The following is a 27,281-nucleotide window of genomic DNA, read 5'->3' on the forward strand; positions in this document are numbered from 1 at the left end:
AAGATCTTTAAAAAATATTTATCTTAGGTACGTGATGAAATATAGTTCTGAAAGAATATTCTAGGGATGTAAAAACGCGATCAACATATGACAGTCTACGCAGTACGCACAACAAGATAATTATATTAAAGACAATGAAACGTAATTGATATTAACTGGATCAAGCATGTGGTGGACGATTCGTCATGCCGAGTTCCTACAATAATTATTATCAACTATTATAGGGAGAAGTTAATTTTCTCACATGATTAAAACCTAAATATTTTATTATATGTATTATATATATTAATTATTTTATATATTATAAATATTTTATTAAAACTTAAGAACATTCGTAATGGATTATCCGTTTTTTATACCTAGTGCCATATAATTTTATACCTAATGACTAATGTAAATGATTATTGATTATCAATCGTGTCCATAATGATACTGTACAATAATATTAATAAGTATGTATTAGTAACTCAGATTCTCAGCTGAATGAATATACATAAGAGATTTTCTTATTTTATATCAATCATAGCAACAATACAGCTCAATATTGTACTTATAAAGTTATAAATCGGTCAAAGATCGACCTTAATTTTATCACAAGCGTCTCATATCGCGTTGAAAAGTAATTTTAGGTACGAAGTGGCAGCACAATTTTAGTATAGCGATACGTTAAATAATATGATACTCTGTTTCAGATATTCCAAGCTTATATAACTTATTGATTAATATTCAACAGTTTGAAATTCGGTACGTGAACGTGACTAAGGGAGCATTAAGAGTATTTAGTAAGGCGAGCACAAGCCCCTTTCTGTACCAAGTATCTGTGTAAGTTTTATTAGGAAAAGATTTTCCCTTTATCAAGAATATTACATTAAAGTATTGTTAATACTCCTCTAGGTATATACTGCGAATCAGATTTCTACAAACAATGACTGACAAACGATTTCTAAGGTATCTACAAATATAAAACATTAATGCTTGTCATCATATTATGGAAACGATAGTTCATGAGCCGTGATATCTCAACTTATAGTAAGAATGAAAAAAGTACGATTATAAAATGAACTTTAAAGAATAAGTACGCTATGTACTTATTCTTTTACTTTAAAATCCTACATTATTCCATAATCAGTCCCTTAGGAAAACCTACGAATTTTCAATAGGAAGAATAGTAAAATACTAATTGTTGTACATTTAAACAATGGCTCAGAACAATTTCGTGCATGGAAGAAACATCCTTGAATATTGCTACACAGAACTAATTTGTATCCATTGTAGGTCTTATAATACTCGCGAGGATCGGGATAATTTTCTCTTATTCGTAAGTAGAAAATCGTGCACTAATTTTAGTATGTAGGCGTAATTACAGACATAAAACGTTCTGCAATTAAGCACAATATACAATAGGTTTTGCGGGCAGAATATATAACGCGTCACACACGGTGAAGATACTATAATATTTTATCTTAAGATACTGTAATATTTTATATTACAGTATCTTAAGATAAAAAGAAAATGACCCGAAACACTGACACAAAATTTCGGGTCATTTGTAACAGGATGGCGGTTCTACAGGGGTCTTAGTACGCAATGACAAAAAGAAAAATGATGTCAGAACGCTGATACCGGATACCTTAAGATACTGTAATATAAAATATTACAGTATCTTAAGATAAAATATTATAGTATCTTCACCGTGTGTGACGCGCTTAAGTATATAGAACATACTTATTTTGGAATTGGTTTTAAAGGAACAGCCATGGATCAGCTAACGTCCTAAATCTACATTTTCACAACGAATAAACTATATAATTATGTATGCGTTATCAATAAATGTAAAATACAAGAACTTAGAAAAAACACAAAACTAAATAATAAACGGGTAAGTATGAGAATATCACTCAATCGTGAGTCGTGACCATAATACAGTACAACAAAAACGTAATTTCGAATAATCATCTGTATCTATCATAATATTAGAAATTGAGTAATTTAATATAATTGAGTACCGCAAAGCTGTCGTAAAAGATGCTCATATTAATTATTAAGATTATGTTAGTAAAAGGTAGCGATAGCGAGTGTTCTCGGTAGATAGCTGAAATAGCCTCCTTCCGGCGAGCGCATCCGCCACCCGCCACACGGTTTGAATTTCACACAGCATCAATTATTTAGATACGACTCTGATACAAGAAGGATACATTAATTGTTAACATATCAGATAACATTTTAAGTGAAAGTTACAGTATGCGGATGAAAATTATACCTTTTTCAGGATATCCATATAATTTTTTGGATAAATCAATATTGTAACTATATCGTTTATCATTGATATTTATTTAAGCAGAGGATAAAATCCCAAAAGGTTAGTGACCTCGGATAGTATCTCACACTCAACAATAAAGTCTAGAACTGTGTCAATCACTGGAAAACGCACTGGTAATTGTGATAACTGGGACAGATCATAACAATGCATCCATTTTTTAAAGTCCTACTTACGGCACTCTACTAACACGTAAAGACTCATACGGGTCGGGTGTATGCAATCACTGAGGCAAGAATTAATGCAATCAATGAACTTTTTGTCCCCTACATTGGATCCAGATAAAGGGAGAGGAATAATTGGTCTGTAAAATTGAAATATAGCCGTTGTATTCTAGTTAAAACGGTTTAGTCATCAATTTTGTTAGATTTAATTTCGTTCCAAGCAATTATGAATGTACAATCTCATATACATAATATATCCTTCTATGAAGAAGCATAAAAACAATTATACATTAAGTTTTCTTTAAATAATTCAATAAACGTATTTAGTAATGTTTGATTTTACGCGAGTATTATACATTTAGAAATTAAAAACTTTTTAACGGATTTTTCCCGATGTATCCGTTAAAAAGTCTTTAATTTATAAATTCAATAAACGGTCTGAAAAACGAAAAAGAATTTCATACACTTAATTGCTGTGAATATTATGCAGACGAGCGCCGAACATTTATTTTATAATTTATACTAGCGACTCGCCCCGGCTTCGCACGGGTGCAATGCTGATACTAAATACAGTACAGAAAATGTGAACGTTGTATATAAAAACATAGCGGCCCGCTCTGGCTTCGCACGGGTATAAAATACCTAGATAGCCGGCCGGTACCGCCGCAAATGCTACGTCCCGCAATTTTTAAATCTGTAATATCTTCACAATACAAAATATTCACTTAAATCATACGGTGTAAAGGGCCATATAGATCTATATTAAATGAACAATGTATTCAAGGTATTTAATTGGTTAAGGATTAATGCTATATTGGTTAAAATCGCATCGAAAATTAGCCATTATTTGTCGTAAAAAGTAAATGACAAAAAAAAGTTATTGTGGGTTATCCATAAGAGATAGACATATACCATCGCGGACTTTTCTGCAGACCTTTTCAATGTGTACAATACTTAGTACATTATTTTGATAAAACTCGTAGGGTTCAGCCTGTGTTTGCAATGTAAGCGGAAAAAATGTAAATTTTTACGACATCACATTAGAAACCTCAAAAATAACAGTACTTCTCCACTATTTAATGGATGTTATTATACATATAAACCTTCCTCTTGAATCACTCTATCTATTAAAAAAAACCGCATCAAAATCCGTTGCGTAGTTTCAAAGATTTAAGCGTACAAAGGGACATAGGGACAGGGAAAGCGACTTTGTTTTATACTATGTAGTGATGTATAATGTATGCAAATATGTATAATACAGGACTGCAAAGCTCATCACAATTACCTACACTGTATCTACCGAGCCACAATCAACATTTATTGCTCGAGCCTTCTGTTTCATACTGATTAGACTTTACACAAAGATTAATATTACTGAAGTATAAACAGGTAATATTATCATAAACATAAATTATGATGAAATAATTTTTGCGATGGTTTTTTTTCTAAAGAAAGGATTCAACTTACTGAAACAAACTGTAATATTGATAGCTATAACAGTGTAAATTTTAGCTACTACAATCTATATAATACATATTTACAAATATAACAGTACACTATAATACAAGGTTGTGACTTAATTTCAACAAAGATTGAATTCTAAAAGGGAAACGTAAAACGATCATAAAAGAGAAGAAATAAATTTACATCAGGAAATCAGCTGGAGCGAAGCAATCTTTGAAACTGCACCCGAGGTGTGTTACCTACTCTGTTTTATGGGTCGCCGCTCCCGTTAATTAAGTCCTTTATACTTTCTAGTGCTCTCTATTTATTTATATATTAAACCCAGTCTTTATTTTTGAAGCACTGTGTAATACATTTTTAAGTTAAAAACATTTGCATAAATTTAAATGACTTTATACATATACCTATAGGGCATAATATAAGCGAACGATAATATAGCGTATGCTCATTAATCAAAAAGTCGTTATTCTAATTGAGAGCGAATATGTGCATATGTTCGGTTACTAAAAGGAATTTCTCTGGCACGCATCTACATACAAATCACGCTATTGTCACGCTACGTCTATAGAAAGCATTCATATTAGGGTCATTGTGCATGGAAATTGCTTATTAAATCATTAATTCATAATTAATTATTATCGTTTTTCCAGAAGCGGAAGTTATTGTTGGTTCGTATTATTGACTTCACCCAACTATCGTAATGTTCAAACAGGTACAAACGTTTGCCGGCAACATTGAGGTCAAATGTTTTGCGAAACTGCACACTTGATGGTGTCAGTGGGCCGCCGCAGTCGTACTTACTGCCGACTACTTACTTCCAGGTAATGCACAACAAACAGGTTCATATTGCATACAGTCTAGACTCCAGACGGAAAATTAATTATCATCCGTGACTTTCTCTTTTACCTATATTTGAAACTCTATAATGATATATTACGCTCTGACCTATTTCAAACTTAAATAATTATGTGTATTTAAGTTGGAGCTCTATAAGTACGGTAGCGAAATTATACATGAACCTAAATGCGTTAATAAGAAAATAAAAGACTCCAAAAGAGGGGCATAAGTTAGTGCGGTCGGTAATCCTGAGTGACAGGAATCCGGGGAGCTGGCTCTCTGAAACCGTCACCTACGGGAATTATCGATCTTATTTGAGCTTGATTAACTCGAACGTTGTCGACGTGCTAATAATATCTCAACTCTGGCACCGGTCCAGGAGAGGCCTTAATGGTACTTCGATCATAACAACTTTCAAAGGTTACACTCTCACCGAATTTGTCTACGACACTACGTTAAGCCTTGATGGATAAATCGCGCAATAATGTACCTAATATTCAAGTTTCTTTACATTACGAGAACACACACAATGCAACGTAAAAAATAAATTAATAATGGTGAGACAAATTTTCTCTTTAAACTTCTAACTCAACATTTCAGATATAGTAGTCTTCATCCCAGAAATGTTGAGAAAAGGTAATGGGATAAGGAGAAAAGTTATAGTGTATAAAATAGTTTTTGTAAATGAACCTTATTCCTTGAAACATAAAACATTTAGTGATCTTTTCAATCCCAAAAACGTAGTACAAATATCTTGTTTTCATATCTTTTTACTTTTATTTATAGAATCAAACGCAGCTCACAAGCAGCTCTTTCAATGATACTGTAATTAAATACTTTTGAATAACACGTGGCCGTCGTTGACGTTAATTTGTGGCTATAAGTACTTAATTTTGGAGTTTTGTTACCAACAAGCGCTGTAGCCTGTAGCCTGTAGTATCAGACTTAGTTAAAAAAAAGGAATTAAATGTTGTAATTTATGAGATAAATCGGCTTTTTTACCTTTTCCTGATTATTGTGCTGAACGAAAATATCATGCAATGAACATATTAGTGGTAGGTACACAACTATTGCTCCTATTTACTGTTTTTCAAATACTCATTATATCTCAGTTCCCATTACAGCACTTGTGAAAATAAGAGAATTATAATATTATTTTAATGTTTGTTTCATATAAGGCTCCACATTTCCGATTGTTGGCGTCGCCTCTTTAATATTTACTGATGTGTAATTGAGTGAGTGAATATAAAAACAGACGCGGCTCGCATGTTAATCAACGTAAGGATTTAACCTATGTCTCTTTTACGGAGTCGTCCGTTTTATCTAAAGGAGATAACGAGTCTATGAAAAATAAAAACATTTACTTAATTTAATAATACATTTAGAACAACTTTTTTTCTTTTCGTTAAAAGAATGATATTAACGCAACAAAACAAATAAATGTTGACCGTCGCGCGGTCAAGGTATTATTTGTTTTAAATATCATATACCAAGTGATGATAAAAATTAATAGCCTGTATTTATCGGTCAGCGGATTAACTTGTTTCATTTGACTAGCTATTAGTAAACGTGTACCAGTATTTTTAAGTCTCAGGGCCAAGACCTTATGAGTAGGTATGTACCTTATTACTTTAGCGCTTAAGCATTTGGCTATTCTTGATATTTTTTAATGATAATTACAGACAAGCCCGAGATATTTTAATTTATATGCATCGTATGGAGGCTGATATAAACACCCGATATTCATCTATGATGTAAAGAGTTAAGGTTTATATTTGTGTACATACATGCGTTTAATAAAAAAAAGTTAACATTCAAATCGGGTACGCGTTAGAGGTTGTGTCACGTTCACCATACTAAGGTCTATAATACACGCGCCAAAAATATATTTATATGTAGTCATATCACAGGTTATATCTTGTTATATACGCGTGGTAGTGGCAACATCAAAGAGCATATGTTTGTCGTCATAGCTAACATATCATATCGTTTACAAGAATACTACAAAACGATGGTAAGTAAGAGCGGGGGCACACGATGCGTTGCGGCGCCGCACCGCAAAGATTTCACCGTGTCAGTGGGCACACGAGCGGTGCGGCGCCGTAACGTTTTTATGTCGCAGCGGCGTCGTAGCAGCGTTGCACAGCGTGTCCTTCCTTGTGACGAAAAACAACTGAGGGCGTGTCCACATGTACACGGCACGGCGCCGTCAACGCGCAACGATGCGATGTCGCGGCGCAGTGTGTTGCCGCGTCGTAGAAATTAACGTTGCCGTATCGTAAAAATTCACGTCACTATGCCGCAACGTTACAGGGCACGGCAGCCTTGGCAGAGAAGTGGCAGTCTGTAGCACAGTGTGATCAGAATTACCAGAATTCTGCGATTTTAGCAGAATATGAACCCTGATTTAGGGCTTAGCATAATACGCCCCACAATAGATAAAGTTGACAATTTTTAGCAGAATCTTAATAATCTTAACATAATTCAACATTTATTGTAAGTTAACTAGGTTTCATTGAAATACTTGTGCTAGAAACATAGAAAAATCTATCATTTCCATTTTATGTAACGTTTTTGTTGGTGTGTTTGCCTTGGCCACCCTTCAGCAGAGCAGAAATTCAGGATTTTTTTAAATGTTTAGCATATTTTAGCAGATTAACCAAGCAACTAGCAGAATTTCTGCGGGGGTCATATTCTGCTAAAATCGCAGAATTTTGTTAAATCTGATCACACTGTGCTACAGACTGCCACTTCTCTGCCAAGGCTGCCGTGCCCTGTAACGTTGCGGCATAGTGATGTGAATTTTTACGATACGGCAACGTTAATTTCTACGACGCGGCAACGCACCGCGCCGCGCCGCGACATCGCATCGTTGCGCGTTGACGGCGCCGTGCCGTGTACATGTGGACACGCCCTGAGCGGTGCCGCTCCGACGTCGCACCGCATTCACCCCTCCCCGCCTCGTCTTGGTGGTTACAAGTCCGGTGCGGCGCCGGAGCGCATCGTGTGACATGCCACAGATATTTCTATGTAAGGCGACGCAGCGACACCGCTCCGGCGCCGCACCGCCGCCGCAACGCATCGTGTGCCCCCGCCCTTAATGTATTCGTAATATCATTTATTTCGTTTTAACAGGTAAATCGAAAAATGTTAAAGACGCATGCAAACAGTCTTAACACTATGTAAAGCTTATTATTTCTCGGTAATACGCAGGGTTGGAAAAAATCATGATTTTTTGAAAAAATCGAATAAAGCACGATTTATTGAAAAAATCCTAATTAATCATTACTTTTTGATTTTTTCATTTTATTATTTAAGTAACTGTATTTTTGTGCGAAACGGAACGCGCCGCGTGCCTAAAGAGATAGTACGGGGATTTCCCTCGAATGCTAGGCGTCCATTACAGGCGGATCGGGCCGGGCCGCATCGCAACGGGCCGTCTCTAATGGACGCGCTGTTTGCTCCTGCGTCCACCTGTACGGGGCGCGGCGGATCGCCTAGGCGGATTTTATCTAACAGACGCTCGCCGCTCACATCCGCCTGCCTGCGTCCACTAGACGGGTCGGGACGGGCCGGGCCGCAGCGCACCGCCGGCAGAAATCCGCCTGCGAAGCGATATCCGCCAATGCGTTGCGGCCCGCCCCGGCCCGATCCGTCGCTAATGGACGATGTTTCATACAAAACATAGGCCGGCGTATTTTTGCGTTGCGATGCGGCCCGGCCCGATCCGCCTAGTGGACGCCAGCCATAATCTGACGTGCTATTGAATGTCAAACAAACTTTTTCCAGTGGTGAAGCAATTGTTTGGAGCGATAGCTTCTTCAGTTGCTGTAGAAAGTGTTTTCTACATTTGGAATTGTTGACCCTAGTTTTTAATTAAGATATCTTAATCTGTTTTATGTTGATTTCTGTGAAAGGAAGTAAAATTAAACCTTTTTGTTTTAATCATTGATTTTTATTGAAAAAATCGGTTGATTTAAATCATGATTTAAATCGTGATTTAAATCAAAATGATTTAATCGTGCCAACCCTGGTAATACGTAACAAGTAACAACCTTATAATAAAACTATGTAAGTAGGTACTTATAAAATAAATCATTACCCCAAATATTATTTAAGTACACATTCAAAGCACAAAACATGCTAATAAAAGTTCAAATATAAATACCAGTAAGGTCGGTGTTCCTGTATCGATGACATTGCCATTACTCACCTGAAAATAAAAGAAAATATCATTAATAACACAATAATGTGTAATATTTTTTTGTAAAAAGATCTGCTGGTCTGATAATAACAATATTTAAATAATTATTCAAGTATGATAACAATCGAAAAGATACTCTTTTTATAGCATTTAGGTTTATGCAAGGATTTCATATGGGAACAATAAAAACACCACAACTGAAATTATTGTTCACTTTTTTATATTAAAATATCTTCTCTTTATTAAAGACCTATTTCATCGTTGATGTACCCACGTCCCACACAGCGGCTAGTTAAGTACAATAGAATGGTGCGTTTTATTATCTCCATTTATAACTACTAATATTTTAAATTCAAATTATACTTTTTAAAATATAAATCCAATTTTCATTCATTACCATCGTTTTCATTTGAAATTGAACGTTTATAATTTATACGTTTATGAATATTAAATAACTTTATCGAACTAAAGTATTCTCCTTCATTCCGCTTTGGATAGTGTTTAAAACACCTACGAACTTGTAATTAATTTGTCTGTTTGTCAATACGAACTTGTAGGATTCAATCTTTCAAAGCATAAATATAAGTATCAAGTCGTGAGTATGTATTGCAAAGCAAGCATTACAAGTTCGTACATCGGCATAGGTAGTGACATTCGCGATTCGAGCAGCGCTGGCAACAGCCCAAATATTTTTCATGTGCCGACTTCAGTCTGGGATAACTGGCCCTGCTCACCTCTATCTGAATACATTTACATGAATACACTGCTACAAACAGTGATCAAATTCAGGATCATATAATAATCAACTTCAATTTATTGCATAGCCGGCATTCAGTTAATAAGTGCAAAGAAAACCTGTATAAAAGTACGTTATATGTAAAATAAAAGTAAAAATGAAATAAATTACAACCATCTATTCTTATTGCATACATACATTTGTAAATGTCAATAACATTATTGAAGGAAAACCGAACACTGAGGTATACCGCATAGTGCAAGTGTTGTGACTGGTTTTATATTATACGTTCGAAAATTGTTAATTTCTATAAAAAATAATATTTCGTTCATACAGTTTGTATATTTTAAAGTTGGAAGTATTCCGAAAACTAAATTATTATTCTTTAGACAGATTACACGCAAATTATAAACATTTAAATTTACATTTAACAAGCGCAGCACATAAATTTTCATTTTGCGGTCGGTTATTAATACAGGTAAGCTACCAGATGCACAAAGCTCTTGAAAGATAGAGTACATTCTGCGTAATCAAATTGCTCTGAGAAACAACACAATTATAAATAGCTGGAAATAATGTTTTCGCAAATATGAAATAAGTTATATCGTAGTCTAAAACTACCGTCGTAGTATAATAAATAGGAACACTTCAATTATTATTCAGATCATATTTTTTATTTACATTTTTGTAGTATTCTTACTAGTAAATTTAATAAAATTCCTGTAAATAGACAGACATAGGAACCACAGGGTGTAGTTATTTCATTAAATATGATTGATCGAGCTAGTAATATAAAGTCACAAATTTGGAAAGATGCACAAGATCCTTCTTCCTTTGTTTCCTATCAACATCATAAATAAACATCAGCAAAAGTACTGCAACGTCTGTTCAATATTGATTACAACTAAAAAGTGTTAATGATTTGGATTTCATATAATCCTACAATTACAATCGTATAAATATAACATTTTCCACATGATTAATGGTGCGCGCGCGTGTGAAGTCTGTGAACGCAGTTAAACAGTGCGCGATAATTTTCACTGCAGCGGTAATGGCATCGCGCCGCTAACTTGCGCGTCCATCGAACGTAAAAATATTGGCAGCAATACACTGGCAATACCCTCAGCTGCTTGTGCTCGCGCACAATTAAGCCGCCAACAGGTATTTACGAACTGGTTCGCCTTCAAATACCAACTACATGCAATGCGATACCCGAATTGCTGTGGATGTTAAATAAAAACGAAAGTCTATCCTTTCGTGCTTAAAGTACGGCCTAACTCGAAAGCTCGCTAAAGTAACTTAAAAAGTTGAACATTAGGCGCATTTAACGGCTATTTATTACATTCATTCATTCATTAACAATGACATATAAATTGACTTATAAATTATTATTTGATACATATTCAACACATAATAATAGTAAGGTTTACTATTAAATCATGTTATAACAGCATTCAATCCTTTCAACCTACCTGCCTAAGCGTTCTAACAGACTAACTCTAAGGTGGCAAATCCACCCAATGAATTAATAATCAATTACTGAGGCCTCCATTATCAAAACAGACGTCAACAATTAGGATCTTATAAACCTTAAAAATGACATGTATTATATTGTATAGTATAAGCACAGAATACATAATAGTAGCTAAACGCTAGTATAAGCTTAATATGTAGTACAAATCTGGAAATTGAAGGGAAAACCTAAAGAAAGTATCAGTACAAAGGTAAGGTCCGTAAGGTTTGAAAGTCGTGCAGTCTAGTAAAGAAAACCTGAGTTAAAGTGGACTAGGTACATAATTAACTCATAATAATTATAATATAAATAGATAATAAATGGTACGATAAGCGACCACTACACTCAAAGGCTACAGTTTATTTTCGAACATAACTGCAGCCATTAACTTTGCCTCTGCCCAAGTTTAATTGCAAATATAAGTTTAACGACTTTCTATTAAAATAAAAATTTTATTTTGTTTGTAAATTTTAACGCATAAATTTTGCACTTTATATTAGTAATGTGATTGAGGATTCAATTTATCATCGTTAAACATAGCGTGGAAATAGCAAAGCAAAAAATAGATCTACAAGACTAAATTACGCTTTTCTCTGGTGTATTGCAATTATACATAAGTATTGCCATTAAAGCTCTTTTCATTCAAATTTATCTATATTAGTTTAAGGGTTTTTTTGTATGATTACACGTTTGTATAGACTCCTAAATTTATGAAATTTTAATTATAAGATATATATAGAAGAATTTATATAAATAAAATTGAAAATTTTGTTGAAAAGGACTTTAAAACGGGACGAATTTGGAGCTGGCTCCAACCGGGTTCAGGTTTTTTACAAGTTCAAATTCCAAGCGGAAACAAGTCCAAAAATCATTAGAATTATAGATATTTTATAAAGATTTTGTCAAAATTTAACGAACGGTTTCGTGTGACTTTTGTTATTGAACGCATCGAGTTTAAAAAAACGGTCTGGCGGGACGCCGAAGGCTGGTTACCTTCTTATTTCTCCGCAAAGAAACTTGATCAGTAATGAAGGAACAGATGTGAGTTGCACCTGCATTTATACCCACAAATTATAATGGAACATAAGCCTTTCAGGACGTTTTGTTTCAATATGAATGTTCCTATATATACAGTATTAGGTAGGTACCCAATTGTAAATTCATTATTCAAACATATTTTATTGGTATTTGAATAAATAATTGATATGAATAATATTATAATCCTATTATAAAGTAAAGCTTAGGCGGGTAGTGTATTTATTATACATATTTATGGGTATTTTACTGAGTCAGAGTCCACTGATTTTTCTTAAATATTGTCAAAAATGAGCATTAGGTAAACCTAGCATTAGGTAGGAATGTAGTTATTTAATTGTGATTAGGTAATAATTCAACTCACTCGTTACGCTTGTAAAATAAAACAATTGAAGATAAATTTTCCTTACAGGACCCTAACATTGTGCCAACATACCGCATTGTTTTAAATGATTTAGTGTTTTCAAATAAGACGCAGACAATAAAGAAATCATTGGACCACGTAAACACATTAAGGGTGCACTCACACACATCAGTCACCGTCACGGCACGTCACCGGACAGGATTAAAAAAAAATATGTATCAATAGTTCTAGTATGACTCTGTTCCCACACGACAGTCGCGGGCACGAAATCTATCAGTGACGTCCCCGGTCAGGCACGTCAAATAATCTTTCCATACATGTTTCATACTTTTATCCCCACTCACCCGGTGCCGTCACGTCTCAGTTCAGTCAGCGTCGTGCTACCGTCAATTGCTACATGTTCTCTAGCGTGACACACGTCTAATCACTGACTAACCTGATGTATGTGTTCAATGATTCAGTCAAACCGGCGACGTGACTGACGGACAACATGACGGTGACTGGTGTTTGTGGATACGTACACAAACCGTCACCGATCAGTCATCGGTGACTTGACGGTGACTGATGTGTGTGAGTGCACCCTACAACATTAATTATTCTCTATCGGTTGATAGCGTGACCTCGTTATCTGACCGTAAACAAGAATCAACGCACGATGTCCTTATGCGGCGAGAAAACATTACTATGGGAACATTAATTTAAAATACGTATCACAATGTTGCTTTTTGAAAGGTATACAATGCTTGTTATTATAATAGATGAAATAAACATTTTATGCGTTCTTCTACTTATTATAATAAATAGTCAATTAAATAGGAGACAATTTAAAATTATATTGCACACTTAAATTATTAATGGTTCGACGTGTTATCTCTTTTTAAAATAATTATATTTGTTGTGTTATAAATGGTAAATAAACAACATCTGATTACTTATTGATACTACGGTAAGGTATTGACATTTTCTATGTAAGTGCTTTACAAAATAGATATAATTTTATCATAATATAATAATAGTTTGCCCTGTTGAAGTTGGATATAATACATATCTTTTCAAGCGCAAAATTTATGAACTAGTATATAATAAAATTAATAATTATATAAATAAAGGTATGTTAAATAATGAATGAACATATTTTTGGCTTAAAAATTCAAAGTATTTCTATAAAGGAATAAATTTCTGAATAAAACTTGAAATCGAGTGTACATAACATTTTCAATTGAACAAAGTTACAGAGACTGAATTTGTGAAGAATTTAATTGAACAGATAAACGAAATAACATTCTGTAGAGCTGCTTCTTAATCATCTGAATAAAAGGAGAGAATTAAACGCTATTTCGAACACAATGAAACTAAACTGTTCTATTACAGTGTTCAATTTACGACTACACACATCGACTTTTTTCATTATGTGTCATAGCCAAATTTTTTTACGTAGGTACGTACATCCATGTCATAACTTAGCAGCAGATATCTAAAAACGCTAATAGATACTAAGTACAATGATAAAAATTATTCCATGATATAGCGCCATCAAGAATGTAAATCATAACATGTATAGCTCTGTCGCCGTCGGTCGTGTGATACGATGTCGTTTAACTCGCTATCTGCGACGTTGTTGGACCCGTGCCAAATTGACCAAAACATTTTTTTTTTTTTATAAATACGAAAGATATGTGTACTTATTTCAATGATCATGTACATTGTACAAGGAATGATAATCCGTGTACTGTCAATTGAATGATTGAAGTGGTCCACTACCACTTCAATCATCCAATAATTGTACTTCAAAACTGAGGCTCGCACAAAAAAGAAAACATTATTTATTACATTTACAAATTATTTAGCTAAGTATGAATTTGGAGTACCTAGTACCTACATAATATTTTCATTTCGTATTTTATAACAATAGGGTTATTTATTTGAGAAGCCGAGTGATAGGAGATGTAACCATAGAAATCTAAATAACAAGACACAGTTATTTAGATTTCTATGGATGTAACAATGAATATAAGAATTGGCATTATGTAAAATGTCCTCTAAAAACATTTAAGCAAATTGATGAATGTTTTTGATACGTTATTTTGTATTACCATCTTTTACATGTAAATAATAAACGAACAATGTATTTAAATATTGAGTACCTACCTTTGTAAAATAAAAAAATTAAGCACGGGTATAGGTATAATTCCATCTATGTATCTTTATGTAACATAGGTAGGTACATAACATTGGAGACGTAAAAAAACTTATTTAAAACTATTGAAAACTGAATTCCGTTAAAGGTTTTTTTCTGTAAGTACTGTTAAATGAAGTAATTTTTCATTTCAATTTCCTTTCACGTCCGCGTCGTGTACGTCGTCGTACGTGTCGTCGACTACGACGTCACGTCGTCCGCGTCGTCGCGCTTTCGCATCAAAATTTTGTATGTATCAGCCATCGTGAAACTACGTAATGTAAATAGAGATTCAATTGACTCTTCCTTTCACGATACCTATAGTGAATGTTAGTTTATGCAAGTATTTTTTCCTAATAGAAACCAACTGATGCCAAACCACAAACCGTAATTGAGCAAACAAAGCGAGCAGTTAAAACAATCACAAAAATAAACTTAAATATTCTTTGAAATATCATTAAAAGCAACCGGCTCGTACTGTAAAATATATTGCTGTTTTCACACAAGATATTACAAGAGAAGAGAAGGTGCAATTTCTATTTTCAGCAGAATTTATATCAATTGTTATGATGTCATTTAGCATTTAACCCACGTATTAGCTGGTTTTGCGTAATTGAGATGTAGTCTGTAATCTGTTTTGGATTGCTATAAATTCCCAAATTACCCAAATCGAAAATATAGCAAAGAAGAAGAAATATAAACATTAATAAATAGCCGCATAAATGCTGTTATCCCTGTTTGGGTAAACATAGAGAAAAACGTGAAAGCATCGCAAACATACTTATAAAAAGTAGCCTAGATTAAAAATCGTTTTAATCCGCATATTAACTACCTACCCAGTTTCATACAAAGTGATTATACTGTCCCATTATATTCGTTTACATTGTCGAGTATTCTTTAAAGCCCATACTTTTTTAAAATTGAAACTTCAGCATGGAAAAATTACAAACTTTTTCAAAAAGTAAGGGCCGGTTTTAAGCAGTAATGTAACGCAAAAGGCGCAATTAACTTGGTCTGTTGATTTTCGTCTGTCAACGAGCTGACTCTGAGACAAATGAATCGCTGCACCGACGCACTGCCAGATAAATTTTACACAAAGAACGAAGGCATGCTCATTTTCCCGGTCTATATTAAGCAACGTTATATTCTATTCTATCGTACGAAATGGTACCTACGAAGAATAAAGAACTTTTATAAAGCATGACCAGCTTTTCGCGTTGAAACTTTATAAACTTTATTATTATGAAAAATGTTTAACTCCATACTACCTACCTACTAAAAATGCAGATGCTTTAATTAAAATATGTTTGTTAGCATTCAACAGTTTGTAAAGAACATTCTTTAAACACTAACTTAAGTTACCTAATTTTTATTTAATTTATAAACACTAGACAGTTAAAAGCTTTTTGTCAGTTTTGTATTTCCTATTTCCAAGCAAATTATTCATTCATGTTAGCAAATAAAAGATGTGATAAAAAGAACACGATACAAATTACTGGAGATGTTTCAGATAATTTGCACACATATCCGTAAAAAGCTAGCTCAAAAATAGATACTTAGTTGTTCTATTGATGAAAAAATATACCGTTTGTGTAAATTAATCTGAAAATTGACCCGATTAAAAGGTAAAGGTCAATATCACTACATAGTATAAAACAAAGTCGCTTTCTCTGTCCCTATGTCCCTTTGTATGCTTAAATATTTAAAACTACGCAACGGATTTTAATGCGTTTTTTTTAATAGATAGAGTGAAAGGGATCAAGAGGAAGGTTTTATTATACAGTGAAACTTGGTTAAGTGGGACCTGGATAAGTGAGAAACCTCCATAACTGGAACTCATGCTGAGGTCCCAACACTTTAGCACTGAATTACCTCTGTTAGTGGGACGAGGTAAACCTCTATATCTGGGATTTGTTCTTTCGATTTATCATCATAGTTACCTCTATAACTGAGACAGCGAGTAAATTTTATATGCATAAACCTCTATAACTGAGATAACATTGTTTGTTTACTCATTCTTATTCTACCCACAAATTCCACACGTAATTCCAAGTACGTAAGTACAAATTTTGAGCTTCAATTACCTTCAGTTTTAGTTTCACTTTACTATCATACAGATGTTTATTTGAAAAATGTCAAATTATTATTGGAACCCTCTGTAAATGAGACAGATATTTATTTATACCTGTATATCTGAGACACTGGGTAAGTGGAATACCTCTATAAGTGAAACGAAATTGCTGGTCCCTTGATGTCTCACTTAACCAGGTTTCACTGTATAATTTATTAGGTTTTAGACAAAGCGGGCGAAGCCGCGGGCGGTAAGCTAGTTTACTCATAATCTGTTCGTCGAAAGCACTAATTAACATTATGACAAATCTGTGGTTTCAAATAACATTAATAAATACGAATTTGCTATTTTAAATATCATTTTAACTTTGAAGTATTTGAATTAAAGCTTTTAAAGTTATAAACAACTTAAACACTAAGTAGGTACAATATCTGTAAAAAAAATGAATGAAGCCTCGCATTTGGTGCCAAATAATATTTGGTTATGTACCATTCATTTACGGGTAATTTTTCGAAGGGCTACCTAGGTATAAGCATCCACATTATTATTCCAATTTAAACAATAGACCCACTATACAAACGATCGATACGATATTGACGTAATATAGGTATTTATTATCGTTTACTTTTAAGGAAAGCAAATTTACTTAAAGATATTTATTTTGAGGAACGGTAAACATCAATTTCAAACATCAAATTTTATTTCAGGACAAGAACGACACATTAATCTTCAAAACATAATTCAAACAATACTGAAGAGATAGTGTATGGAAACAAAAGAATACAGTCCATAATAATTATAGCTGCATATTAAAGCAAAACGCATATTATGTACCTATGTTACCTACGAGATTTTTATTCATTTTAATTTTATGCATCTACATTCTACAAGAAGCCGATATACACAATTTTATAAATCCCTTTACTAAAATGTTTAATTTATTTTCATATTCAGAGCTGGTTATGGAATGTCATCTGTATTGTTGTGAAAATCATTATCTAATCTGCGTACAGTATTGAAATTCTTTGTGAATATGTACCTACTAAGCTTCAGTATAAAATAACTAAAGGTTTTAGAGGTTATTATTGAGTTATTAATTGTTTTAACTTACAACTTATTTTTATAGTTATAATAATATATATGTATATGAAAAATATAATAGGTATTCACAAGATCTCGAAAAAGTTATGAAACGTAGATATAGGTAACATACCTAGGTACAACATTTCAAGTTTAACGAATACAACATAAATGCCACGTTAAAATTGGAGAAAACTATAGGTACAAGAAAGAGACAAAACATGGTACCCATTTTGGATTTCCAAGAATTTGGCAGCTATTTGCCTACCTGCGACTCAGCATTAACATCCGCAAGCAGGTAGCGGAGAGCAAAGCCGACCCAACAGAACAGAATTACTTAAATACATATCCATGAACCTAAATTGTGAACAAAGGGCTGTATAAGAATAATTTGCTCATATTATCGTCTGCTTGACGTGTTCACCTTGGAACGTTGAACGGGTTCCCATAATCATCCCTTCTTTGTGGCAAAATTACTTTTCAAGTGAGTGCCGTGGCTATTATTTTTGCGTAAAGCCGACGATATTGCGGCTACTTTAGGCGCTATTCTAGAAATTCATACTTTTTTCATATTGTGTTTTAACTTTTAATTTTTAAATAATATACCTACATCCTTAATATTTTGTGTCATTCTTCACAGTTTGTGTCATTCCATTACTTTTTTATCTTTTCAATCAAGACTTGATAAAATATTTATAAACGTTTCTCAGATAGGTACGTCTTGTAACTGTATTGCGCACTTTCATATCCCTCCATCCATCTCATCCTGTTTCAGCACCGCTATGAACACCTGATCGCATCCGATTCTGAGCCAATCATCGCAAAAGAGTATAAAAGTGGAATCGTTACACCTACTATCGATTTGCAATGAATGTCGTAACTATTTTATTCTTTACATATCCCTCCAACCTTTACATCCTCGTAATACAAAGAATGAATTTAAAAATAGATACCTAGCTCTGTTTAGAATATTAATACCGTCGTTACGTGCTGTCTTAGCCAGGATTACTATCTAAGCATAGACTTATTGTATTTAAACCCTTATAGCCAATATATCATTTGATCGAATTCAGATAGGTACCTACCTACCTTGTTAGCGTACCTATAGAAAAAAGGAGATTCTTAACCTTAGATATGTCTATATGCATACTCGTGGCCATATCGTAGATTTGCTCATTTCATGAAATGGCCAATTTAGTTGGCCAGATAGTCAAATCGTCAACGTTTCACGATTTGGCCAACGTTTCACGATCTGGCCAAACGTGGATGGCCATTTCACGAAATGCGACCATTTTTGTTTCTTTTTTTAAAAGCGATTCACTTCTGGCGTTGTTTATTAAAGTCTAACCTAACCTAACCTAACTGTTTTCTATTGAAAAAACCATTCGCTTCTGGTATTCGCCGGCGCTACCGCGGCATTAACTTAAATGACAATAAACAAGTTCTTAAAATATTCTGAATTTTTTAATGTTTTATGGACTCTCTAAGATATTTTATACGATCTGACCAAATGTCGATGACCAAATCGTGAAACGTTGACGATTTAACGATCTGATCAAACTATGTTGGCCATTTCATGAAATGAGCAAATCTACGATATGGCCACGACACATATATTTTGATGGTTAGGTGGTGGTAATATTTAAGTTGCATCCTAGGTAGATACCTGGGTATATGAAATACTTATATAACATTACAGAATTAATTGATGATTTAATTGGGATATCAGAATGGTAACAAGGACACAAGCAACTTTCTGGGACAAAAATCTGAACGGAGCTTAATAGGGGATGGAAATTTGTATGGAGAACGGGTATGGCGCGATCACGTGAAGTGCACGCGAGTGAAGCCGAGGACGGTTCACTAGTTGTGCTTACAGAAATTTTTGAAATAGGTACCTACCTACGTACCGAATATTAACCAAAGCATAAGACTATTACGCAAAGCCGTCGCCTGATTTATATTATGAAAACAATAAATTTATACGATAAAAATATCATCAAAGCTTGTTAATTGATTGTTTATAAACGGGCTATTTCGCAGCGAAAGAAGCTTTTGAACGATCGTCATAAAATTAGTTTCGTTTAACAGGGTGATGTAGGATGTAGGCCGCTATTCGTCTCATGCATTGCTACACAATCTGAGGGGCGACTGGGCTAAAAATAAGACGGCTGAGCTAAATACTCGAAAATGGTAACATATAGTACTATACAATTTTATCATACAATGGTATATTATACTTATTCGAAACATAAATAATAATTTTGTTACGCACTATTTACGATATTAGAGATGAGTAGTGATTTTACGCACTATCTTTCTCTGTCCAACCAATACAAACCATAATTCCCTAGAAAGAAACGACAACAATGGATTCATTCACAGTTCAATGTCACAACAATGGATTGTCTGGAGCGAGTTGTTAATAAGTCTATAGATTAATTTGATAAAATTATAATGATACTTATAGGTATATACCTATATACTGGTATAAACAAAGCTAAATATATGTAAAGATACAAAACGTTAGATGAAATTTCCTCCTCCGTACGGCTAAATTAAGGAACTTGGAAATTTAATGTGAGCGTCCTTTATAAATAAACGATAGTTAATGCACGGATTGCTACATAACTACAACATAGTCGCTATTGCCCGTTTTCCGCACGATACACAGCAACTTCACTTTAAACATTTGGCGAGAGAGCAAAAATCTCGTCGGAATTATGTTACTTTTAGCATTTTATTTTATAATCTAGATATAAGTTTTTCATGTTAAACTGATCATTTATCCCGAGGCGTCCATGTAAGCCCGGTAACGCCATGCGCCACAATATTCTTAGAAAATACAATTGTTTTGATTAGATTGTAAGATGTATGTATATGTTATAATTTAGTTAGGTACACAGTTCAAATATTCTATTCATTTTATAAGTAAAAATATAAAGGTACTTACAGGATAGTACATCCCCTGCGGCGGCAAAAAAAAGGCCCCTGAACCCCACAGCTTGCCGTTTGTAATAACTTTATCTTACACAAAAATACACTCCACGTCCGCCTTTTTTATTGGGCGTTAACTTCACACCACTAAAGTTATAAATTTGAAGTATTCATGAGTATTCTGTCGAAAATATAATTTTAATAAAATATAAAACGAAATTCAAAATTTAAGGTTATGAAGATATAGCGCTAAGAAACGCGCTATAGCACTGAAAGCGGTTGACGTCGATGTGCAACAACGGACGGGCACGCGTGGCGACTCAACGAACTCGTGCGAACCGCCGCCCGTGCGAAAGAGAGAGAAGAATGTGCGTCGCAGATCGGCCACTCAGCCTGGGAGAAGCTATGTATCTATCCTTATCTGACTTATTCAACGACCAGCTGCACTGCTCATACTTCATTATGTAGAATGTTCATTGTGTACTGTGTAGAACTTACTCAGTTTCAAGATACAAATAATAATAATTACTACTCTTGTTTATAAGCTTTCTATTAGTAAAGTACCATCTACGTTATTCTATTTCAATTTTCAATTATCGTGTAAAACCAAAGTTAATTTTAAAACAAGATACCTACCTACCCACCTTCAATTTTTTAGGTATTTGATTGAATATTAAAATAATATGAGAACATTAAGTTCTTAATAATTTACAAAATAGTATATCTTACTTATAAACAAAATGTAAATTAAGTATGTGATTGACCGGTAAATATGCGTGTTAAATATTAAAACAAAAAGAAAATTATTTAACAATGAGTGAACGAGAGGTTATGTTATTGAACTTCTTGTAGTTGGTCCCTGTCTTATTGCCGAGAATGCTTCGGATCAATGAATCGTTCCCGGGCTCCGCGGATCCAGCAGCATCCCTCACACCGATAATTTTGCTTCCCATTCTTTTGTATCTAACTATAAACCTAGGTACCTAATACAAAGGGATGAAATGTTATAAAGTAGGTATGTATTTGTATTTCTTGAGATCTACCAATAAATTCCATAAACGTCGAGATTTTAAAGATGTAAAATTTATATTATTAGATTTATAAAGAGAAAAAGTTCATAGATACCAATTATATTATAAGGATTATTGAATTCAATAAAGAATCTTCTTCGATAAGTAATGAAAATCTAAAAATATCAAAACTTCGTGTAGACTGTACAGTAGATACCTACCTAGGCCAAATAAAACAATTTGTATTCTTATGATGAAAACAATGAACCCAATGAGCTAACTCAATCTTATATATAAAATTCACGTGTCACAATGTTAGTCTGCATAGGTACTCCTCCGAAACGGGTGGACCGATTCTCATGAAATTTTCTGTGCATATCGGGTAAGTCTGAGAATCGGCCCACATCTATTTTTCATATGTACCACGGGCGAAGCCGGGGCGGACCGCTAGTATAAATATAGACCTGTATTAGGTACTTGTATTTTTAGGGGAAAACTAAATGACAATAACAAAGTCGAATACTAGAAATATTAAGATAAATATTTTTATTTTACGACACAAACTAAAAATATTATACAGCTACGTCTTATCAGTTTTGCCACAGACTAATCCTATTAATATTATAAAGGCGAAAGTTTGTAAGGATGTATGGATGTATGGATGTATAGATGTATGGATGTATGGATGTTTGTTACTCTTTCACGTAAAAACTACTGAACCAATTACAATGAAATTTAGCACACATATAGAGGGTAACTTGGATTAACACATAGGATAGGTTTTATCCCGGAAATCCCACGGGAACGGGAACTATGCGGGTTTTCCTTTGAAAACGCGGGCGAAGCCGCGGGCGGAAATCTAGTAAATAATAATTGTAATATGTGATAATATACTACGTTTTGCAGTTTGCACTGATTCGTTTGGAAAATTCACAGCGCCATCTATTATGAACGTAAAGAAAATAAGGAGTTTAAATACAGTGCGTCGTCATTAGCTGCACCTTTCATTACTTTACTTATAAACTAATTCACTAGATGGCATTATTCCTGGAAAAAATCGAAAATAATATGAACAAAATGGCTAACTAGCTCAGAGTACCTAGCTTTTTAATCGTGGATATTTATATTAACATACACGTACGTATACATTCATTTTCGATTATACTGATGAACAAGAATTATTATTAGTTATTATGAAAACAAAAAACGGATTGTTAATTTATATAGCCTTTTTCACTACCTACCGGCTACCTACCACGATTCAGAAGAAGGTACAGCGCGCCAAAGAAATATCTAAATATACCTACAATCTACATTCATACATACACTCAAAAACCATAACACTCCTTCTTTTGCACTTCTTCTTTTACAGAAGAAGAAGAGATTTCTACTTACCTATCTCTCAACCCCGACATGCGGGCCCTATCGACATATTGTCTGCGATGTGCACAGACAATGTCGCGAATCGCGATGTGCATATTTAAAAAGGATATCTATTCAAAGCCTATTCACTATTGACAAGAACTATTTATGTAGGTAATTAATTTTCCAAAATGTTCAAACAAAACCATTTGAATTAGGTTTATCTTTTGAAAATGACCGTTATAGCGATAGGTAATGTCGATTCTATCTTTTCAAAAAGTTCAAAACTTAGGCTACCTACTTCAACAAAACATATTATGTAAGATATAATGATCAATCCTAGAAAATGTGTAAAGTTGTTCATAATAGTCCATAAATTACATTCTTCGTTTCATTCAGAAATAAAAAATACGCAAGCAGATCTACGGACTATTTGACTCCATCAATACAAAAAAGAAAATAGATGGAAAATAGGTAGATTTTTGTTATATATATGTACTTTAGTAATCAAATTAAAATTATATGATAAGAACATTATACAGTAGGTATAATCAATTTAAATTATACCGAATGGAAATGATTAATGAATTCAAATTTATATAAAACAAATATTATCCTTACCCAAATACAAGAATTAATATATTCCCAATCTTGATACCACTCAATCAACAATAGATGTTTAACATTCATTACTATTCATATATAACAATAAGAAAATAAATTAATTACAAAAGTTTCGATCAATTTTGTGCTAAAGTTTTACACAAAATTTTAATCAAGTTAAGAACAATATCAACTGAGTAAAACTCCTGTAACTTTGTTCTATTTTTAAAATTTTTTAAATATCGTACAATAAACTCTTCAGTATAATCATAATGAATAAAACTTACTTTAAGCATTCATTATGTATAAAGTATAGGTTTATATGCATAATGATATGAAAAACAATAATTCTATCGTACACTCTATAAAAAGCAAAGATGCCTTAGATTAAAACTTAAATTAATTTTAACGTACCTATGTTAAAATTATTTTAAGTTTGGTACTTATCTATATAATATTTTGCACGCCTCATAAGCGAAGCGTTGAGGTGGGTACTACTGTCACTTCGCGCAAAACATCTGATTTTTCAAACTTAAAATGTCTTTATGTATCATACATTGCACTTGTAAGATAATACATACACACACATATTAAGAGAAAACACTATTTTTAACGTTCATGATATTTTTGATGTCATTTTTGTTATTTAAACTAGTTAAAAAACAGTTTAAAAAAGTTCTGTCTTGGACGTCCGTGTGTCTGTATGTGCGGATCCTTTTTTAGGGTTCCGTAGCCAAAATGGCAAAAACGGAACCCTTATAGTTTCGTCATGTCCGTCTGTCCGTCTGTCCGTCTGTCCGTCTGTCACAGCCGATTTACTCGGAAACTATAAGTACTACAGTGATGAAATTTGATGGGAATATGTGTTGTATGAACCGCTACAAAAATATGACACTAAATAGTAAAAAAAAGAATTGGGGGTGGGGCCCCCCATACATGTAACTGAGGGATGAAATTTTTTTTTTCGATGTACATACCCGTGTGGGGTATCAATGGAAAGGTCTTTTAAAATGATATAAAGTTTTCTAAAAAACATTTTTCTTAAAGTGAACGGTTTTTGAGATATCAGCTCTCAAAGTCGTAAAAAGTATGTCCCCCCCCCTCTATTTTTATAACTACGGGGTATAAAATTCTAAAAAAAATAGAGGTGATGCATGCTAATTAACTCTTTCAACGATTTTTGGTTTGATCAAAGTATCTCTTATAGTTTTTGAGATAGGTTGATTTAACTGTAATTTATTATATTTGCTGCTACGGAACCCTTTGTGCGCGAGCCCGACTCGCACTTGGCCGGTTTTATTCTTGTTAACACGATAGCGACCGAAATACTTTACTAATCGAGTCTTTTTTTTTCTCTTACGCTTGAGTATGCTCAGGAATAGAACCCTTTCATTTTTCAGGGTCTGATTCGATGTGGTTTAATTGTTATTAAATAAACAAAAATAATAATTAATAAATATTTATTAAAAAAATATTATGAGGCGTGCACTTTTGGATTTTCCAAATTATTTCATATTATAGTTATAGAATAATTATTTCTATACTTTTTAATACATCATATTATGTATCCATATTATGGCTAGGTACCTACAAGTAGTTATTATTTAATAATAATAATAATTGTTTAAATTGTTTAATAATTAATAATAGATACCATACAGCATACTAGGTATACACAGTACCTAGCTATCTACCTAATTAGGATAATCGAATCGAATCAAAATATGGGCTACATTCGGAATTTCGGAATAATAAATTCGGTGTCAATAATTATCAAGTATAAATAATTATATATACCTAGCTAGGTATTTTGATTTTCTTAAAAAACGAGCTGAAACGCTCGTCACAAGTCGTACCTATTTTAAAATGGGTTAATCCAACAATATGCCAACAATGGAAAGACGGTATTGTTTAAAAATTTGTGTTTAAAGAGATATTAAAATAACTTGGTAAACAAAGCAGATACATATTAAAACTTTTGTACAGTCATTGTCTTCCGCACTTAGATTGTTAGGGTTGGAATCTTAGTTGGAATCGTCATCAAGATTAAAGGCACCTACTATCATATTACATAAACCGTACGTAATTTTATTTAATGTGTGATAAATAATGTTTCTATGTGATTGGTGGTTTTAGGAGACCAAACCACCCACAAACCACCGCTTCACATAATATTTTATCGGCAATAGCTATAGGTACCTATATAATATCTACATGTTTTTTCATAAATTTTGAAGTATACAGATTATAAAAATGATAAATGAATATAAATTATTATCTGTATACTTCATTATAAACACAAAAATATAAATTAATGATATTTTTGTCGGTAAAAATAAGAATTTACAGAGCCTGAAAGTACCTACCTATTAGTTAAAGAAATATGAGGAATATTAAAATTAAAAATTAATTTGTATCTAATATAGGTACAGTATTTCAGATTAAACACATTCGGAAACATTACGTTCGCGTTGTAATTATTGTCTTATGTATATAACCACAGATAATAAAATATGTACTAACTATATAGGTACTAGTAGTGTAATATACCTACATACTAGGCACTAGAGATATTTAATTATTTATTACCCCTTTTTAATGAAAGTCTTATAATTATAGACACTGCACATGCAGCGAATATCAAATATCAATTAATTTTACAACGTTGTAATACATTCATATACGTGAAATAGGTACAAAGTGGTGGCCTAAATAAACAGTGTTATCATAACATACCGTCTATGGAAGTCGGGCATTAGGAAATGCACATAATCGTAGTTAAACTGTGCCTCGTGCTAGGGTTAAGTGCGATACATCAATCTTGCAAAGGCATTCATAAACTTTATACTGCTCTCAACCGCGTTTCAGTTTCTTTTAACTCGAAGGCTCGGTATTCAAAGGCTGTTCTAAATGGCGATTTTGCAGTCTTACGATATAATATACCTAACTAGGTACTAGTACTACTACTATTACTGGAATAATGGTCTATAAAAGTCTATATACTTACTAAGATATTTAGCTTAAAATAATAATCTTTTGTCAAGTCATGAAGGTGAAATATGTGAACTTTCTTAAACTTTAGGTTAAAATATAAAGGAGTGGAATATTCGAAATTTTGTTTTGATGTAGGTAGATATCTTTTAGTTTTAAAGTATATTTTTATTCTTACAAAAATTAATTATCTAATTAAAACGTACTTAGCTTAAAAAACAAGACGACAATTGCTTCATTATTTGTGCATCACTCTAAAAAAAAGTTGAAATCATTATGCGATGCAATAAAATTCACACCGCGGGTGTTTATAAAGAGTCGAATAAAAATACGGTAACTTTTCGAAATAATTGATAGCCTCGATTTTTCACGATAATTTTTCCAAAGGCTAGATGTTAAAGATGAGAGAAAAAAATT

General features: G+C 33.2%; 1 protein-coding gene across 8 annotated transcripts in view; it reads right to left on the reverse strand.

Moving 5' to 3' along the window:
* The window catches only part of Rbfox1 (RNA-binding Fox protein 1), a 64,645-nt gene that overhangs the window by 19,890 nt on the left and 17,474 nt on the right, over positions 1-27,281 (reverse strand). For 3 of the 8 annotated variants that reach the window (XM_090105874.1, XM_090105876.1, XM_090105875.1), the window contains exons 1-2: positions 20,915-21,262; positions 8,951-8,995 (exon numbers count right to left, since the gene is read on the reverse strand). The exons of 1 other annotated variant lie outside the window; for it this stretch is intronic. In XM_090105874.1, the coding sequence (XP_089962000.1) occupies positions 8,951-8,995; positions 20,915-20,926 (57 nt within the window). In that variant the 5' untranslated portion in view covers positions 20,927-21,262. Of the gene's footprint in view, positions 1-8,950; positions 8,996-20,914; positions 21,266-27,281 lie in introns of those variants that run through there. 4 more of the 8 variants (XM_090105872.1, XM_090105879.1, XM_090105873.1 and 1 more) reach the window with 3 other exon arrangements.

Source organism: Colias eurytheme, chromosome 9, assembly GCF_061535395.1.
Source record: "Colias eurytheme isolate Ceu_HAF_F1 chromosome 9, ilColEury1 Martin Lab GWU primary, whole genome shotgun sequence".
Lineage (NCBI taxonomy): Eukaryota > Metazoa > Arthropoda > Insecta > Lepidoptera > Pieridae > Colias > Colias eurytheme.